Source organism: Abramis brama (genome assembly GCF_963993115.1).
Source record: "Abramis brama genome assembly, chromosome: 24".
In the NCBI taxonomy this organism is placed as follows: domain Eukaryota; kingdom Metazoa; phylum Chordata; class Actinopteri; order Cypriniformes; family Leuciscidae; genus Abramis; species Abramis brama.
Window position 1 is genome coordinate 14,077,803 of NC_139986.1, and position 20,283 is coordinate 14,098,085.

Here is a 20,283-nt window from a genome sequence, read left to right on the forward strand (position 1 = left end):
CTAATATTTCTGTACATGCTCTGACTGTCTGCGTGTCATGCTGTGTGCTCGGTGTCTCTGACTCTCAGTCACGGTCTGAAAACGGCTGCTCTGCCCGCTCTGCCTGATTCATGTAGGATCAGTGTAAAATCTGCCCCCGGGGGCAGTTACTGAGAGGGTATCTAGGTGTCTGTCTGCCCCGCCTGGTGAGGGGTGAAAACGAAACTGGTGGGGTCACTTCTACTCGTGATTGGCAGCACTCCATGTGTTCATAGCAGTGTAATTCAGTTTGACCAGATCTGGTGTTGCTCGATCTAGTACGTCATTTAGTGATTTAAACTGATCTTCTATATGGCTTGTTGAAATAGCTTTTGTCTGTGTAAAAATTCAGTTATCAAATACCTGACTTTCTTTCTTATTCCAAGTCTTCTGAAGTTTTACCATGGCTTTGTGTTAGAAGAGACCAAACTTTAAGTTGTTATTTATCTATTAAATTAATCTGTTGATTCAGTTCAGATTAAACTGTTATGAATGATTCATTCACAAATCGAACAGATCTGGTTCTGAAGTTCTTAACCCTATAAAACCAACTGTATCATATTTTGGTATGCATATTTCTAAGGCCTCTATATTATCAACATGCTCAAAACCTGTTCTACACAATCTGCTACAAGCCTAAACTACAAGTCTTCTGATTGATAGTTTAAAAGGCCTTTTCATTCTCTAAGCATCCCCTTCAGGTCGTTTCACACTTGTCTTTTTGCTTTGAAATCTTTAATGATTTTTATAAAGTATATATACTAATATTTCCAGATGAACACTCACTCGACTGATCCAACTTTTTACTTGTTTATCCATATATATTTTTTTAGAAAAATCATGTTAAAATATATGATCAATAAGTTGACAACATATGTTTTTACATTGCTTTAACTTAATCAAAATAAGTTAATCAATTTTCTACTTTCTTTTAAGTTATACTAGATTAAAAAAAAAATGAAGTCAGTTTAATGTAATTTAAGTTGCAATGACTTAAACATCCAAGTTGAGTGTACTTAAAAATTTAAGGCAGTGACTTTTTTTATGTAACATGTTTTACCTTCCACAATAAAAACTACAAACCTTTGTTCATAAAACTAAGTGTATATATATATATATATATACATATATTGTGTTTTTCAACACTCAACAAAAAACTTTTTTTTTTAAAGAGTTCTTTATATTTTGGTTCAATAAACATAATCTGACAAAAAATAAAAACATTTTTTTACTTAACTCACTGATTCATGGATCCGGTTGCAGTGGAAGATAATCAATGAATAATAATAAATAAAAAAATAGAAAAATTCAGTCTGTTTCCCACACAAAGCAACCGTATGACTTGGAATATAGCAATTGAGTCATATGCACCACTTTTATGATACATAACTTTCTTTTTGATGCTTGAAAGCTTCAGTTGCCATTGATTGTAAATGCATGAAAAAGAGCAGCCTGAACATTCTTCAAACTTTATCCTTTTGAATTCCACTAAAGAATAAAAGTCATACAGATTTGAAACGACATGAGGGTGAATAAACGATAAAAGAAGTCTGAACTATGCCTTTAAGTAGTAGACTTTGCAGACCAGATCTAACCGAGCCCGCTGAACCCACCCGATCCCAGACACCGCTGGCAAGCCGCTTTCCCTCGTCCCAGAACCCGACTCCACTGACCCACTGATTTTCCTCCGTGTCCTGCTTGTGGCTGACCTCGCGGAGGAGGAAATGTTTTGTTTGATACTTAAGTGTGAGGAGAACTGTTGCGAGCCTGCCAAGTCTCATTAGTCAACGGCCTCGCTCTGCTTTTCCTGCCACGAGAACCAGGGAGAAAGAAAATGTTTGTGCTGCCCGAGACATTCGAGTGACGGGGAGATTCCAATCGCACTCATCTTGATCAAAGTTAATTGGCAGCAATTGGCTGTTAAATATTTCCGTATGTTTGGCTACACTGAATTGTGCCTGCTGCACTTTGTATAATGGGTATGCCCCCCCCCCCCCCCCCCCATTTGAAAAATAAATATGACAGTTTTGTGACAAAGCTTAAATGTGGCTTTTTCACAACATCTGTCCTGTATTTTGATTTCCTTTCATGTGTTTAAACCGCTCGCGTATGATTCGGCTGTCGAGGCATCTTGTAAAATGATTGGATTGTGCAATGTGCAGTTTTTCCTTTCTGCTATATCTCAGCAACGGAATTATTACATTTCGTTTTGACACTTTAAAGCTAAGGACACTTCTCTTAAAACGACAATTGCATGCAATAGCTGAATTTCTGTACTTTAGACCGTAACAGAATGTTTTCTTTGAACTAAACGGGGTGTTCAGATGGACAGAACAAAAAAAAAAAAGAACAAAAAAAAATCAGCACTGAATTGGTGGGAGAATTTCAAACTGTAAATAATACCACAGCAGATATGTATTTTAGACCTTGTAGAAATGCACATGCTCGGTCTAATTTAGTCAAAGCCATAAAGGGATTTCCCTCTGGCTTTGCACATACAAATACCTAATGGTGATTGGTGATTGTCAACTGTGTAACTTAGACAAATGTGCAAAGGACAGCCGGCACAATCCAGAAATACACTATCAGCCTTTCAGCTTTTGCTTTGTGCCAAGCACTTACAATGCTCATTTTGGGGAATAAAACAAGACTTTGACTTGTAATTATTTGTATTTAGTGTATAAATCCACATGGATACATTTTCTCGTGGTCACATCCTGTCTGATTAAAGCGTCGGTCTGTGTTGGTGATGTGTGGGGTCATGTTGCAATGTGTTGTGTTACACTATTCGGTGCAGTCGATGGGTTGGTATTTATTCGTCGTTCCGCCCGCTTTCTTGCACCTGTGTTTGATGGGAGTTTTATATATTCTGCTAATAACAGATGAATGTTGATATAGAGGAGAGTAATGAAAAGGAAGAGGCATGTCGTATTGCTCTTAAGGGTTATAAATCACACACACACACTACTGTGACCAAGCAGACACATAAAGAGAGGTCTTTGGAAAAAGAGACACTCTGTCTTGTTTTTTTTAGATTTTTTGGCTCACATAATTATTAATATTGTACAATGACAGAATATATTTCATGCTTGTCAGCAATATGATCCTTGTATTGATTGCAGTATATTGATTCAAATTTCTTCATGACAAAGGAAAATTTCAGGAACCACAAGTTTTATACTAAAATAGAGTGTGCAGAATGTCCTGTGCCATTTTTACGAATAACTTTATTAAATGGATAATCAAAATGTGTGTTGCTGAACCATTTATTGTATATTTAAAAATATTATATTCTTAAAAATATCCAGGCCCATTTCTATTTTTACATTTATAAATATAAAATATTTATAAAACCATTTTTAACCCACTCTGTACTATATTTTGTCAAATGTATTTACATGTAACATCAAATACACTACCATTCAAAAGTTTGGGGTCAGTAAGATATATATATATAGATCTATATGTAACTTATATATATAAGTCTCTTATGCTCACCAAGGCTGCTTTTATTTTATTTAAAATACAGAAAAAAAAAACATTAAAGAAACTGTTTTCTATCAGAATATATTTTAAAATGTTATTTATGCCTGTGCCATCATTATTCCAGTCTTCAATGTCACATGATACTTCAGAAATAAAAAAAACTAAAACAAAAACAAAAAATTAAACAAATTAATAATCCTTTAATTTGTTGAAATATTAAGTCAGTTAGGACAGAACAAGGCACAAGAAATATAGTAGTATTTTTACTGGACAAATCACACATTTAACATGTGTACAGGACGCACACAGAGACTTGTTGGCGTTGTTCTCTTTGGTTATACCACAACTGGTTATACCATAACTCTTGTATGCAATTACCCAGCTTGTGAGATATGCTGCGTGCAGTACCTGAGTGTGAGGATGTTTTGGGGATGAAAGCATTCTTGTGTGTTGGGTGAGAGGTGGAGTGCGGGTTGGTGTGTGGGAATGTGCGTCTCTGGAGGCCCGGCCGTGCTCCCTCTCAGCAGGGAAGGGCCACGGCTCGCCGGGAGAGAAAACAACACATAGCCGTCTGCGGGACAGAGATCTCCTCCCTGACTCTGCTGAGGTGGGAACGGTTTCAATTATCCCCGGCCGTACCTCGGCCGATGCATACCTGAGGCCAACCCGGTGACATTGCAAACGGGACGGGTTTAGCACCTCCGGGATGGAGGGGCTTCGCTTATCAGTTTACAGCTGGAATCAAGTAGAGGTGTTTTTATTTTATTTTTACAAATGCATTATTGTGACATTTTTTTTTAAATTAACAACACAGCGCTTTAACATCTTTCCAGTGCAATTCAACTATCTTAGTTTCCAGTTGTCCTCTCGGTTATTTAGGTAGATAGCTTTGTTATTTAATATACTGTATTTCTGGCCAATACCACAAGCAAATGTTCCATCACAATTCCTCGAGCTCTTTGGAGCAAACCAAAATAGAGGAGTGACTCTTTTGAAAGTGAAATAAGTCATTATCATAACTTTCCCTGCACGTGTTGTGTGTTCGGGAACACGATTGACTCGGTGGATTTAATGTGTTTTTATGTCTAGACGCAGGTAGTGTCTTTTGGCTGTCAGAGCTCCAGAGGTCCCCAGGCAGGAGCCCTGATGTGTTTTGGAATGACTAAAGAGAGAAAGGAGAGCTTTTAAAGTCGGCCTGTCTATCTTCTCTCAGCATCGGCCCCTCTCTTACCCAGGAGCCCTCAGTAATGGGGCCTAAAAGCAATAAAGGTTATGCGTCTGTGGAAAATGTAGTGTTACAAACAATGTGGTGACAAAAGATGTTTTAGAAGTTGATTGCTCACCCTTATGTATAAATAGAGTTTTTTTGGATTAAAGCAAGGTTTTGTTTTAAATTAAGTCCCTCAATTAAGACAAAATGTGAAAATAATTTATCATTTGATATAATCCTCAAACCGTTAGAGTATTAAAAAGAGTAGGTTTTGCTTGTTTTTTTTGTTTTTTTAAACACATCTATAAGGTAGAAACGCAGTGGAACATTTGGTGTTGATGTACCAGACCATGTTTGACCACATTAAAACCATATTTTCCATTATCTTCTCTCCATCATACTTACTTTACTCAGTTTTACTTTACTACACACAAAACACACTTAAGAATGAAATTATTCTTAACTGCTAATTTTTTTTTTTATAACTTAAGAATAAAGTTAAGAATAATTTTAATTCCCAAAACCATTTCTTAAGACTGTTATTATCTCTTTTTTTTCTTAAGATTGTTCTAAAGACACAACTTGAGAAGAATTTGAATTGCTGAAAAGAATTCTTAAAAGTCATCGTAAAATAACGGAGCGCAAATGAATTCAACATCTCTGCTCATTCTTGTGACATACTCTTTAAAAAAAAAGATTTAAAATACATGGCACCCTAACCTAACCAAACCCTAAAAAGTGGTCAAACTCCCATCAAACCTCACAAACCAAAAATAGTGTGCATGCTTTTTATGATTATTACGGTAATCTACAGGAAGCATAAAAAGACTTCCTTTGGTGTGTTGTCTTCGGCAAAAACTGCCATACTATCAAATAATACCAAAGCCTGTCATTTTCTTCTTAAGAAAAAGAATAAGATGTTTTTTTTGGAGAACTTTAAAAATTGTACTTAGAAATGTTTTTATGAACTTCTCAGAATTAATCTTCTTAAGAAGATTTTCATCAATCTGGCCCCTTCTCTTTTCTATCTTCATATGAGAGAGTGCGAAAAGCCTCGGTTTTAGGAAAGTCGCGCTTCCAGAGAGCTTTGTTTTACTCGACTGTTTGAATTCCATGACTGTTCAAGCACAAACTGTGGATTGGAATGAAGTGGGTCTGAAGAACTCTCTTTGTTCTCCATATCCTGTGTCCGACCCACAGGTAAGCTGCACCCTCCCTCTTTCCCCTTTACCTCTCTCACCCTTTGCATGGGCCAACTGTGGTGGGAAAGTGAAGGGGGGGGGGCAAACACTGGGGTCATGAACCCCCCTCACAGACTGGGAATGACAGACCCTGCCAATGGAGTGGCAGCATTGAGAACCTGCGAACCATGGATTGGGCTTTTTCACATGGACTTAGCTTGTAGGCTTGGAGGAATGTTGTGATGATGGCTGTAATCACTCACACTGTGCCTTTGTTACCTGGGCCGCTCACCTGTGTGGGGAGCTGGTTCCTTCTCCAGAATGAGATTCAGCAAAGTTTAGGGTCTGGCCCAAAGGCACGGCCAGGGATGAAAGCCTGAGCTGAGAGAGAGAAAGAGAGAGAGGGAAAAAAAAGAGAAACGGAGGTAGCCAGGGAGAGTAATGCAATACGGATGTTTCCAGCTCGGGACGAGAGAGAAAGTGAGGTTTGTAGTTTTAAATAATCATTTTCTTTTTTGACGTTCTGCAGCATTTGCTTCTGTGCAGTCGGCAGCAAAGCCCTTCCTCTGGCCAACAGGAAGAATCAGCCAGTCCAGCCTGATTGCTTAATGACAGATGCCAGCCGAACAAAGGAGGCTCTGATAGTTCGCATAAATGAAAAGGTTTTTCTAGGCCTGGATAGTCAGAGGAGGAACTGAAAAGAAAATGAGAGCGAGTGAATGGAAATAGCGAAGAGCTGATTTCAAGGTGTTTATTTTGTAGTTTGTTAGGCTTCTCTTGCAGTTTCCCACAGTTTTTCCCACACATTTACACATTTGTTTCGTCTACCAGGGCCTTCATATAGTGTAACGAATGAGAGGAGATCAAAAAATTGATGAATTAAACAGAGACATAGTGTTTGTGTAAGACGTAATTATGTATGGATTGCAGAGGAGGATCTTTACACAGCCTACTGTAGGAACATCTGGTGTTGGTTAGGTGTGATTTTAGGTTTGTAAGAACCACTTCTTGATGAACAAGGAGATCCACACTGAAGAAAAGACAGACCTATTTACACTGGATCACAGTCAACTTTCATTGCCAATTTGTTTCTTATATATTCATTCAAAATGCATAAAACATTTAATTTGCATATTTAATTGCATGCTTGGGTATTTTTTAGGTATAATGTCAAAAATGTATAAATGTCCTTATATTACAATGCAGAAAAATCATTAAAGGAATAAGATTATTGCATAATATTTTAATATTATTTTCTATTATTATTTCAATTGCTTCACTTCTTATTAGAATTTTTTATTTTATTTTTTTATTTAATTTCATTTGAGCTATAAAACTAAATTTAAATATGTACAGTATATGTATATTTATCACTTTTTACTTAAGTGATACACCACATTACATTTTCAGTTCATTAAATGTAAACCATCCTTGAAAATGGTATAAAAGTTCAAAAGCATGCAACCAACATGAATAGAAAAAGTGTGTTTTAAAGTACATGCTATCATGAACTCTCTTATACATCATTGACCCCATTATCTCAGTTGAATTCCTACCACCGGCTCAATTGTGCTAAACTTCAAGCAGTATTTACAGTATCTCTTCCTTTCAACATAACACGTTTTTAAAGATACCTTCAGACAGCCACCCTTGAAGATCAACCACATGCTGTATTTAACCACTTAAAGCTGGCCCATCCTCGGTCATTAGGCTTAACGGTGTTTACGAGCGCTTAAGAAGCTGCCCTAATGAGTCTCATGAGTTACTGTAAGACATTAGGACCGGGCGGCTCCATTAGGGTCCGGGTGCAGCTACCAGAGTGGCAGTCAAGTGGTTTATGTGGGCTCCAGCTGTGTGCAGTAATTGCTAGAGGTTGTGCATTCTTTCTCTGCCCTCACTTTCATCCCGGAGGTCTGGGAAGCCCACAACAAGACTGTTAATTGTGTGTCGTAATAACCAGAGAATTAAAAGGCAATGTAAACATGCGGTGATTCCGTCAAAGTGAGATGGTAACGTGTCAAGAGACCTAGACAGCTGCGCACAATTGAACAAGGGCAAAACTACTGGAATGTGTTTTTATGTTTTGGATGTTTTCGGTTAGAAATATTTCAAATACTCCATGTTTTATTTATCTGAAATGGCGCATTTGTCATCATAACAGTTAATACTCAGGATTAAACGCCGTGGCGGCGGCCCCAGCTTTCTGTAATGATTTTGGCCTGTCCAAAGGTCCTCTTTGAAAAACAAATTGGTACTTCAGAAGTATTACAGATCCACTGCTGACTATCTAGAAACAGATTACACAAATAGCTGGAGGTGTTCCTGAGCCGCGGCTGCAATTGGCAGTCCATCTTTTGGCCCCGCAACACTCCGAGTTCTCCATGTGAGGTCACCCCGACTCCCCCCCTCACAAACCCTCCCGCCTCCTGCCCCCCTCCCCCTTATCTGAGCCTGTGGAGCCCTGGAGAGGAGGAGCAGGGCACCAGGTCAAAGTCTTTTCCTCTTTGGATCTCGAGGCTTGCTGGGAGAGGCTTGGCGAGAGAATGGCTGCATTAGAGCAGGGGTTGGGGGTCAAGATTTTAATTCTGTTAAAGAACAGCTGGTTTGAGTTTCTCTTCACGTCGCTCTCCCCTCCCTCTCCCCACAAATCCAGAGAGATGAAAAATTTGTTCAGAGGGGAACCAGTAAAATAAAAAAGGTTTACGGTCTAAAGCGCTTACCCCTACCCTGCTGTAGCATTAGACAGGAATGCAATAACGTCAGCATTTGGCCAGGTTCAGATTGAGTTAAAACAAGGAAGTCCTTTTTGTATTTTTGTGTCTTAGCAGCCAGTTGAAACTTAATTAAAAGGCTTAATGTTCTGGAAAGGAAATTCTAAGGAATGGCTAAAAGGAAATACCCTCTTCTAAAATTCTACTACCAAGTAAATTGTTAGATTAAACTTGAAATTTGAATGGTGGTCAGCTAATTTATATGTGTATGTATTTATTAATTTAAATTGATTTTATTTATTTTTGTTTTATTTATTTTTTTTGCATATGATTTTTGGAACGCCCAAGCCATCAACTCTGTCTGTCCATGTGATTTTTGTTTGATTTGAATGCTCAGGCTCACTAATATCTAGGGCTCTTGCGAGGGGAGGTGGGAGAGGACGACTATAAATGGAAAACTAATAACAGATTTTCAGTCTGCTTTCTCCAAAAAGCTGGCCTCAGGCTGTGTTGGTGTGTGGCTCAGCAGCAATCAGAGGTCATAATTTCATTGGCGGTTAGCATCAGGTTCAATTTTTCTAGTACGTTACATTTACCAGAAAGTCTGGTTTGTGTTACTGTGTACACTGGCTGAATCAGCTTTGAGCTGTAGAATCATTCAGCCTCTCCAAGAAGTGGAGACCCTGAAGGGGGCACAGACGCACTCATTATCCCACAGCTATCTCTTTGTTCAGGCACCAGTCTCTGGACTAGCAGACCTAACACAGAGAGGCCACCTCTACCTTCCCGGAGTCTACCGATCCCGTCCCAATTGACTTTCCGTACCAGCAGATGTGCATATCAAGAGATCCCCCTAGTGGTAGAGGCCAAATGGGTTGGATCCCTGGTCCCCTGATGATGGTGTTTATTTTTATTAAGATTTAGCAGGTGGGGGGTTAGGGGCTGGAAGTGGTTGAGGGTTGATTTGAGCTTTTAGGAGAGAGCTTTCAATTGGGAATTCAACAGTTGTTGACATTATTCACTTCATGGATTCAAGCTGCCAAATCGAACCCAATTTTGCACATGAAAACAATTCATCAAATTGGTATATTTTAATTCCAGTCGGCTCACCATCCTTTGTTTTGCTTGTTTCTAGGAGTGCGATCAAGTCCATATCGACGATGTGTCGTCGGACGACAACGGGCAGGATCTAAGGTAGAGTTGGCATCATACTAGCCATTTCACAGTTCACTCTGGCTGAAGTCGAGCTCAAAAGCCCTCTCTCTTTCTCTCTTCTCCGTTCAGTACATATAATTTTAGCACAGACGGATTCCACGCTGCTGCCACTAGTGCCAACCTGTGCCTGGCCACCGGCGTACGAGGAGGTGTGGACTGGATGAGAAAGCTTGCCTTCCGCTACAGACGAGTAAAAGAAATTTACACCACCTATAAAAATAACGTCGGAGGTAATCCCCCAATAAACTGCTTTTCTAAAATTGCTGGGGAAGAGGGGTGGTGCGTCAACAAAAGCACTCATAAGTTTCTCAAATAATCCCTTATGCAGAAACCACTTGGTCTGGGTAAATTTCTAAATTTCTCAAAGTATTCGCAGGACGGTCCAAGTCAAACAATGTTTCTGTTCATTTCAGGTCTGCTTGGCCCGGCCAAAAGGGAAGCCTGGTTGCAATTGCGAGCAGAAATTGAAGCCCTGACTGACTCCTGGTTAACACTGGCACTGAAAGCACTAACATTAATCCACTCAAGGTAGGCCTTAGCACGAGCGAATTATATAGAGCCCATCACTGATACACATAAATCAGGGAGAGGCATGAATAACGGTACTCTTTATACCCCAATACCTCAAAGAACACTTATTCTCTGTATTATTTTGAAAAAAAATATCATTTTAGGGCACCGATTATTTGCAACAATTAAAGGTCCATTTATCACGGGGTGTTTTGGATGACAAATGGCACGCCTGTTAGACTTGTCCTCCCCTGTGTGCTTTAACTTGACATAATTCGCCTTTCAATTACAGATCAAACTGTGTGAACATCTTAGTGACCACAACACAGCTCATACCTGCCCTCGCAAAGGTCCTTCTGTACGGACTGGGAGTAGTATTTCCAATTGAAAACATTTATAGCGCCACGAAAATAGGTAAGTGTGAGCTATTGTGAGTATTAACTACCTGTGTGTGAATGGATTCTATTGGAGTGTGACCGTAATTACTATGATATTATGTGTAAACAGTGCAAGACACATGGCGTGTGATTGGGTTAGGCTGCAGAAGTGGCAGACACAAGAGAGGGTTGATGTTCAGGAAGAGGTCTAATCAGGCTGGGATTATTTTCTTGGAGCTCAGCCTGAACTGGGCCTCTCCTTTTCAGGTCCACATATGAAACCACTTCGGCAAATTTATGTCATTCCACTTTGACATTTTTTTTCTTCTTTTCAGCCTCTGCACTTTTTCGAATGCAAAATAAACACCAACCTTTACTTTCGTACTTTCGTTTGCGCAAAGCCATTGCACCTCCCTCGCTGCGGCATTTGCATGTGAGGTTGATTTGGCTTGTTTTAGCCATTTGTCCCACGTTCTGGGAGGAATAATGCTTTTCAGACTGCTTTTATTTTAGCATCGATCTTATCGTATCTCCAACCCAAGGCAAAGTGTTTACACTGCGTAATTTTGTGTAACTTATTGCGTATTTAAAGAGCCTCTCACCGGGGCTTGGTCTTGGATGTGGCTTCCTTGCTTTCCGGAGCAAACTTAACCTGTTTCTCCTCTTCCCAGGAAAAGAGAGCTGCTTCGAGAGAGTAATCCAGAGGTTCGGGAGGAAAGTTGTTTATGTGGTGGTGGGGGACGGTGTGGAGGAGGAGCAAGGGTCGAAAAAGGTACGAAGACACCCAGAACTCTACACCACTTTTCCTTCAAACCTTCAATCCATTCTCTGAAAAATGTCATTGGACCAGCGAGAGAATAAATCTCACATTGTAATCAGCTCAATTCTTTTGACAGCTCAAATGTAAAGGGAGGCAAGATGACATAATTACACGTCCCTGCATGTGACTGTGCCGGTTCACCATTTGTAATGCTAGACAAGTCCTCTCAGGCATGTTAGAGAGCCCGTTTCATAAATATAACATGCATTTGAGAGGCTTAAATCATTGTTAGATAAGTTGAGGATATTCAGAAGAACATTAGAACCGTCAGAGGGGCAGCCAAACACCTTAGTGTTGTTTTCCACGACTCGTGTTCTTCGAACCAGAAGATTTATGTTACCTGCTGCCTGTGTATTCAGAACCTCTGCCAAGTTTTCATGTAAATCCAGAGCTATAAACCACAAAACCTGAAATTATTCATCATGTAATTATCAAAGCAGATTGTTGTTCAGACAGGTTGCAAACAGATGAATGAGTGTTGATGTGATTCTTTATTATATTGTGCCAAGTGATTAGTTCCATGTTGTCAATTAATCATAGAAGGAATGTGAACGTAGGGAGTCAACACCAAGTTTAAGTTTTACATGTCAGTCCCCATTTCCTCTGAAACAAAGTGTTTAGATGTTACACCGGGGATTTTAATAAGTCCTTGGCACTTAAGAAGCCTGCAGTTTTGTCAGATACAACACTGGTGTCAAGGGTGACATTGTATGAAACCACCAAAGCAAAGACAAACCTTTGTATACTTTCGTTTTTTCCATCGTATCCCAGAAACAATTCCCCTCTAGTTAATAACCGACCAAGGCAAAGGGAGATACCATCTCTGGCTTTTAAAGTTAAAAGCAAAGACAATTTACAAAACAAAAGAAAAGAGTCTTTTAAGGGTCAGTGCAAGCTTCTCTAAGCGGAACATATGCCTGAGAGAGGCTATACCTTTGATAAGACTCAGTAATGGTTTGTGTGTGGACGTCTCTGAGCTGACAAGCTTCTTTCATTCTGGCAGAATCATATTTCCCTGTGGCCTCTCCCAGGAACAATGCCTCATTTGCAGTGTTGTGTCCGGATAAGTTTGTGCAGAGGTGCTGTATATATAGTGCATTTAATAGTTTTCATTTCCCACCTGGAGATTCTTTTTCCCGAGGAGTATTATGGGGTTTATGAGGATTCCTTACTTTGTATATTTGTAAATATTTAATATTTTTGAAGACATTTTGAATTAGATTTTTTTTAAATGTAATTTTTTATATCTAAATTGTTCACTGCCTATTAATATTTAAACATTTAGCTGCCAAATCATCGTGCAGAAACATGCACGAAAAAAACATTAAACAGGAAATGATAAACAGGACACCTTCATGGTTCAAGGTCCAAGTTTCTTAAAATATCAGATCATTTAAACTTTTTATGACAAGGCAAAATTAGCTCAGGTTGTAAAATGTCATGTGTCCTCCTCAAAATTGTTATGATATTTATGAATTTTGATGATATTATGAATTATATTTGTGCATATACATTAAAAAAAATAAAAAAAAATTTTTCACTTGGTTACACCACTTTTTTTTTTTTTTTACATTAAATTAAATTAAAAGGTCTAAATGTTTTTTGTAAAAACATATGAAACCAACATGCATACGAAAACTACATTACTTGCATGTTTTATAATATATTTTGCTTTATTTTCTTATATGTCATTAAGCTAACTGTCAAAATGTGTTATTATTCTTACTAGCCTATTATTTAAAGTGATATTTACCGAGTGACCTCAATGGTATGATGCCGCTTCAGTGGTTGTAGTTTGCAAGTCCCTTCCTCTTCTCAAGTCTCGTGGTGTTACGGGCCATCAAGGCTGTTCAGTCGGCACTCGTGGGCGTGATTGTTTTTCTAAGTGAAGTGTTCATTGCAGGTTTTGTGTTTCTTTATTTTCTCTTTCACCCTCAAACACTCTTGCTCTCTGTGTCTTTTCCAGCACAACATGCCTTTCTGGAGGATCTCTAGCCACTCTGACCTCATGGCCCTTCACCACGCTCTGGACCTGGAGTACTTGTAGCACTGTGACGGCTCTGTCCCAGGGCGTGCGAGGGCCCTGAAGACCCAAACCCAGCACCGTCAGCCTGCTTCGTCGCCCGAGCGTCTGCGTTCCAACAGCACCAGACCAAAAACAAAATCGTTCACACACACAACGTAGAGAGAGAGCGACACTCTCAGCGTGTTGACACATGGCCGCAATTCGTCTTAACCCTAAACCTTTTTCGAAGTGGAGGAGAGTGAATTTATGGCGCTGCAGCTGCTGGCCCTGGTTACTGTGAATTGGCTTTTTTTTCCAAAGCCATCAAAATGTTTTACAGCCCTGTCTACGCGGGGGACTCGGCAAGGGTTCACACCTGTGACAAAAACTGAGCTACCGATGCCTTTGGAACTCAGCAGGACTCCGATCCCACTGCGACTTGGTGTAATGTTTTGTCTCTATGTCTCCGTCTTTCTCAATCGATGGTACAAAGACAGTCGGGCACGGCCCCCTCGTTTTACTCGTTTCTCCAGCCCCATCGCCCTGGATGTCCTGCTCTTCTTATTTATAATCTTCGAGAGACTTTGTGGAGCGGCACCGGCCCCAAAAAAGGCGCTTTGTTTTAAGAGACTCGTGCCTTTTCGCGTTACAAAGTACTTTGATTCCACTACACCAAGAAGTTTATGGAAGAAAAAAAAAGGATTTTCTAAGTAATTTAAGGAAAAAAATTTAACAAAACACTATTTACATTGCAGAGACAATCGTGTACAGACTTTTTTTTGTGTGTAAATTTGTAATCACTGGACTATTCTTTCCTATATTGATTAAGGTACATGCTGTGGAAAGCGCTTCATGGAAGTTCGTAAAGGCGTTGCCCGCAGTAGCTCGTGCAAAGCCTGAAAGTGTTGACGTGTTCGAGGTTTCATTCAATAAATAAATGTAGATAAGGATTTTTTTTTTTTTTTTTTTTTTTGTGATAATTGTTTTGTCATGACCAAAAGCATGGATGTCAAGTGTCAATAATTTCGTATTTTTCTTCAGTGATGTTTTGTTTCCTCCTTTGTACGCTTCTGGTGGTGAGAACTTGTAGAGACTTTCTCCACAGTGAAATGTGACACTTTCTGTCAGAATTTCATACCGGATAGAGTGAATTAAGTCCCAATGGTAGCTCAAACTCCCAAGGAAGAACATAAACAGCATAAGAATAATAAGAATAATAATCTTCTGAATGTCAAGCTTCAAACTGAGTGTAAATGTCTGTATCTCCCAGTACTATCTCCTGCCCGAGCTGGACATTGAACCGGGCATTTAAGCTTAAATAGGTTTTATTATCTTTTGTACTGGCGCTAAAGCAGAAAGTCTTGTACAGCAAGTGTAATTTTTGTATGAAGTAGTCTTTTTATTTTGATTGAGTCCACTGTAGTTGGATTTTCATGATGCATATTGGTAGTTCTAAGGTAACTGTGGACTGGAAACTCTAGCTCTTAGACTTTAAGAAAGAAAGCCACTACTCACTCACACCTACACACACACACACTCACAATGGAGTTTAGAACATACATGTGCTATCGACTGTGAATTTCCCCAGCTAACTCGATCTGTTTCTAATTTTCCCTCCCGGCACATGATGATGTTCGACTCCTGCAGGTGAGGTCGTCTTCTCTGGCCTAGTTTTTCTCACCACATTTACAATTTCACCCCTCTTATTGCGTCGCCCGCCACCCCCCCACCCCCCCACCCCCCTACCCCCCTACCCCCCTTACTGGGGAATCACATTTTGCTGCTAGATCATGGTAACAGTAGATGTTTTCTAGATTTAACACAGCATTTTTTTTTTTTTTTAAATAAATGATGCAATCATAATGCAAACTGGAAATAATTTACGATATGTGGGCCTCATTGTGAAACACAGTTTGTTGTGTCTACAAAAAAAGATGTGTACAGATGTTTTTGACATTTATTATTTGATTGTGTTTAAATTAATAAAAACTGATTTGTGAACTGTTACACACATTTCCCCTTTTTGCGAGTGATTTAAATGGTGGCTTTGCAATATTCTGCCATGGAGTTTGTATTTATTGACTGTTTGGTCCTACGATCAAATGCCTCCAAATTAAGTGTTTTGGAATGGCGGTCTTCTGAACATATGAGCAACTGATGCGTGTCCAGAGATCATTATATTAACATTTTACATATACATATACATACACACATGCACAGAAGGATGACGTTATAAAAGTCTCTTTTTTTTTTATTGGGATTGGGAATGTAATATTTGTGTGGCCTCTTTTGTCATTTGGTGGTCTGCAATTCAGCATTTCCCCCAGCAACAGATTCTCAGACAACACGTCATGTATGGCACTTTTGCTTAAAACATCATAACTGATGTAATGTCATATAAAGCTCTCTGTTCCTCTCATCTCTGTGCAAAGCAACTGTTAGAACAATATGTGGGATTTCAAAGTACATTTAAAATCAATATGTTCAGTTCATTTTAGGGACTCGCTTCCAGTCTATGGGCCCTACACCCGGTGTAATGCAGCGCCAGGCGGACGCAAGTGTTTTTTTTACTAGTTTCAGCCCGACGCAGTTATCATTTTCACGTCCTGAGTCACATTGTTTAAATAGCAAATGCATTTGTGCGCCCATGGGCATGCTGGTCTGAAAACGAGGTGTATTCAGGCGCATTGCTATTTTGAGGCAACTGAAATAGACTGCGCCATTGACGCAGTATTTTTTTTATTTTTTTTTATTTAAAGAGCGCGTTAGTAATATGAGCCTATAGGCGGGTCCACAACATGCGTACACTTTGTCCCGTAGATGGTCTGCATGCGCTTTTTAACCTCGTGCACGAACAGATCCGTTTCCTCGCTGGAGAAGCGTTCAGTTTTCCGCTTGCAAATTCCGCCATGTAAATAACAAATCCGCCATGGCACGATTTAAAACTGGCTTTTAAAGGGAATGGGAGATGAGACTCTGATTGGTTTATTTCATGTTACGCCCAAAACACACCCATTACTCAATAAGAGAATAGAGACAACCCTTTTAGACCATGCGCCGGGAGCGCCGACCATTTTTCCTGTCGTTAAACTAGCAAAAGTGGATTCGCACACACCCTAAGTGCACTTGCGCCGTGAGCTTTAGACCATGCATTTAGATTGTTAAAATAGGGCCCAATATGATGCAAAAACAATGTTAGATGTCTTATTTGATCACAAATTGACCGAAATTTTTCTTTTCTTTTGGTATGAATACTGTCTAATATTCTTTATAAAGAGATTTTCTGTTTTAGCTGTATTTCTGGATTCAGATGAGGGGAATACGCTGTAATCGTGCTACATAGGCACCAGCGATTTGTCAGTCGGCGGTTTGTGTTATTTTTGGGGATGGCTGAAGGTGAAACCCTCACCTAATTGTGATTTCTCTTTGCAGAACAGCCAAATGCTTCCAATAACAGCTCCTCTCCACAAATGTTTCCCTGTGTTTTTCTAAAAAAAATCACAGCTCGGCCACTTGCAGTTGAGAGTGGAGTTGGTTTATATAACGCATGAAAAATATTTATGAGGCTGATTTTATGAGGTGGCCAAAATGAAGATGTAACGAGAGACTGGCAGAGGAATAGAGGCGTTCCTGCAAGTGCTCAGAAGAATCAAGCATTCATGGAATCTTATTTTACAAATATTGAAGTCAATTATGTTTTCAGATGGCATCTAAGCAATATGCCAGGGGATTTAAAGGCTGCCAGGAAGAGCTGATAGGGCTGTTATCCTTGGAATGCAAAAAAAAAAAAAGAAGAAGAAAAAGGAGAAGCCAGATTTCTGTCTGAGGCTCATTTACCACATTGGGACAGAATGGGTTTTGTTCACTTTTGATATACAATGGGATCCAAAAGTCTGAGACCACATTGGAAAAACTGGGATATATATATATATATATATATATATATATATATAATCTATCTATCTAATAATTGACCATCTATCTATCTATCTATCTATCTATCTATCTATCTATCTATCTATCTATCTATCTATCTATCTATATAAGAGTTCAGATGCAAAAGCCTCTAAGTGCCATCTGAAATTTTCTTCTTGAATTATCATTTGTATCAAGCTTGTATATTTAAGTTCAGTAATTTCACTTAAATAGCAATGAAAATTACCTATTAATTGTCATTTAAGTTAAACTACTGAACTTAGATATACGAGCTTGATAAAAATGATCATTCCAGAAGAAAATTTCAGATGGCACTTAGAGGCTTTTGCATCTGAACTCTTCATATATATATATATATAATCTATCTATCATCTCAAACCAACTTATCCATGCAGTGTCATATTTTTGTTGTGAGATATTCTCACAGATTATTCATAGATTTACAAGTAATATAGTACATGCTATGTGTTTCAGACACCTCTAAAATAAATCGAATTTGAAAAAATGATATGCATAGGAAAAAGAAAATCACTTTACACTCTTATGTGAGTAAATCCATGACAAACAGCACCAGAGTGATTTACTGCCTGAGCCCAGACACCGATTTCATGCAGATTCACACAGAAAGAGCCACTCCTGGAGCATCGTAAGTGAACTAATATTATATTACATACATATCAAACATTAAAAACTCGTTCCACATGAGTTACTTTACAACCAGAGGGTCTATTAAAAGGCCCTTGTTCCCCACAGATGCGGTAGCTAATGTGTTTCAAGCTGAGGGAGTTCATTCCATCTTTACACTGCAGACAAGAGAGAGAGAGGCTCTAATAAAGCACTTGAAATTCACATTCCTCCAACAGTAACATTATGAAACTACATAAGTCCGTGGTGCCTGTTATTTTACTGCCATCTACTTTAATTATGATGTTTGTCTTTGGGAGAAGAAAAACATATTTGAAGTTATTGTTGCCTCTTTTCATGGTGTGTTTTGGACAGGCCGATTTACTGCTCAGAGTAAAGACTTGCTTCAGTTCTCCCGGGGAGCGACTGACCTGCCATTACAGCTGTGGGCCTTGCCATACTGGGCTTATTGGTTGGTTGGTTGGTTGGTTGGTTGGTTGGTTGGTTTTTGGATTTGTATATATGATTTAATGATTTAAAGGTGCACTGAATACATTTTACAGGTTCTTATTCAAGTTCAAAAGCTTGATTAAAGTAAGCATGAAACAAAAGTTGCAATAGACCTTATTCACAGCAGCGCCATCTTTGATTTTTAACAGGCTGTGAGGGATAGACTTCAGTGGGTTGAACTGTTATCTCATTGTTTTTGGATTGCTCTGCTGACGAAACACTGCAAAAATATCTTTCAGAGTACACTGAAAAAAAAAACAATAAGTAAAATTCACATATTGAATTAAGTAAACTCTACTTGACTAAGTTAAAGGCCCCCTGAAATCAAAATGTAAGTTTTGTAGCTTTTAGTATGAATATGTTAGCCTTAAGGTTATAAATAAGCTGGTGTGTTCCAAAACAATGACAAAATTCACATTTGGGAGATATAAGCATTCAAAACTTACAGTCTCTCACTTCCGCTAAAATGAATCTCGGATTTTTATGACATTACCGCGGACTTCAGCTTCTCATCACATCTTCTGTCCAATCAAATGCTCTCTAGAATCTAAAGCGTCCCACCCCCTATGCTATAAATACCACCTGGCCAAAGCGACCGTTGACACGTCACAGAGCAATATGGGTTGGAGATGTGAGTTCGATTGCTCAAACGCTCAAGTTTTATTCCATTTTCCAACTGTACGTTGGTTAAGAAAGAAATGGCTAGAATTTATTCACACCTCTACTATTGAATCCAACTTATCATCAGCGCTCGGATTCGCTTCCATGGTGCTGTCAAGTACGAATTGCAGTCTGTGAGGTAAACTAAAGCTATTGGCTATTTGAAAAGGGGGAGGAGCCATTCAATATGTTCTTAACCCTCTTCCTGTTTCAGTGGAAATTACGTCAACACATTATACAAAGCTGCGTGTTCTAAGGCACTTCAGTGGGCTATAAGTAAAATTAACAAAGAAAACAAGTCATTTTAACTTGACCAGCAAAAGGTTGAGTAAACTTAGTTGAAGTTTCCTTTGCAATATCTTTTGTATTATTTACTTAGATGTTTCTAAGTATGCTCTTTAACCCCTTAACTTTCACCCCACTTTTCGAACTTAAATGGTCAAGAATGCTTTGGAATATAGACCTAAGTCTTCGTCTTGTTTTAAAGAAAACACTCAGCAGATTATTGCTGAAGTGAAAGCACTTCAAAAAATGAAAGTATGAAAAAGTAATGGAAGTTTAAATTTACAGTAAATCAAATATACTGTACTTAATATTTTTTTCTTTTATCTAAAATATATATTTTACAAAATATTTTTCACTATAAAATTACTATAAAATCAAAGCCATATATCTAACCAAGTTGTGTTCCAAATTTGAAGTTGATATCACAAAAATTTAAATTCCCATGAATAGGCGTAATACCAAAAATAGCCACCGGGTGATACATTCCATTGAATTTAATTCTATGCATTCTTCCGTAACAAATTAATACATTTCTGTTCAAATATCTCTTCTTTCACAAAATATGGAACCTTGAGACCTTTCTGACAATATGTGTTTTGTCAAGATTAGAAAAGGTTTTTGATCATAAATTATGAAACAGGATGGGGAGGAGGAGCCCGATAAAATAATTTAGAGTACCGTTACTATGGTAACGCAACGTCCAATTTCGAAACGGTTTTCACGGGATGAATTCTG

At 38.7% G+C, this 20,283-nt stretch overlaps 1 protein-coding gene across 8 annotated transcripts in view; it reads left to right on the top strand.

The window, feature by feature from the left end:
* eya1 (EYA transcriptional coactivator and phosphatase 1) overlaps nt 1-15,539 on the top strand; it is a 72,968-nt gene extending 57,429 nt beyond the window's left edge. For 5 of the 8 annotated variants that reach the window (XM_084102126.1, XM_084102125.1, XM_084102127.1 and 2 more), the window contains 6 exons: nt 9,742-9,800; nt 9,891-10,051; nt 10,235-10,349; nt 10,624-10,745; nt 11,380-11,480; nt 13,495-14,220. In XM_084102126.1, coding sequence (XP_083958252.1) covers nt 9,742-9,800; nt 9,891-10,051; nt 10,235-10,349; nt 10,624-10,745; nt 11,380-11,480; nt 13,495-13,575 — 639 coding nt within the window. In that variant the 3' untranslated portion in view covers nt 13,576-14,220. Of the gene's footprint in view, nt 1-9,741; nt 9,801-9,890; nt 10,052-10,234; nt 10,350-10,623; nt 10,746-11,379; nt 11,481-13,494 lie in introns of all 8 variants that reach the window. The other 3 variants (XM_084102128.1, XM_084102131.1, XM_084102132.1) reach the window with 2 other exon arrangements.
* Nucleotides 15,540-20,283: the final 4,744 nt, after the last annotated feature.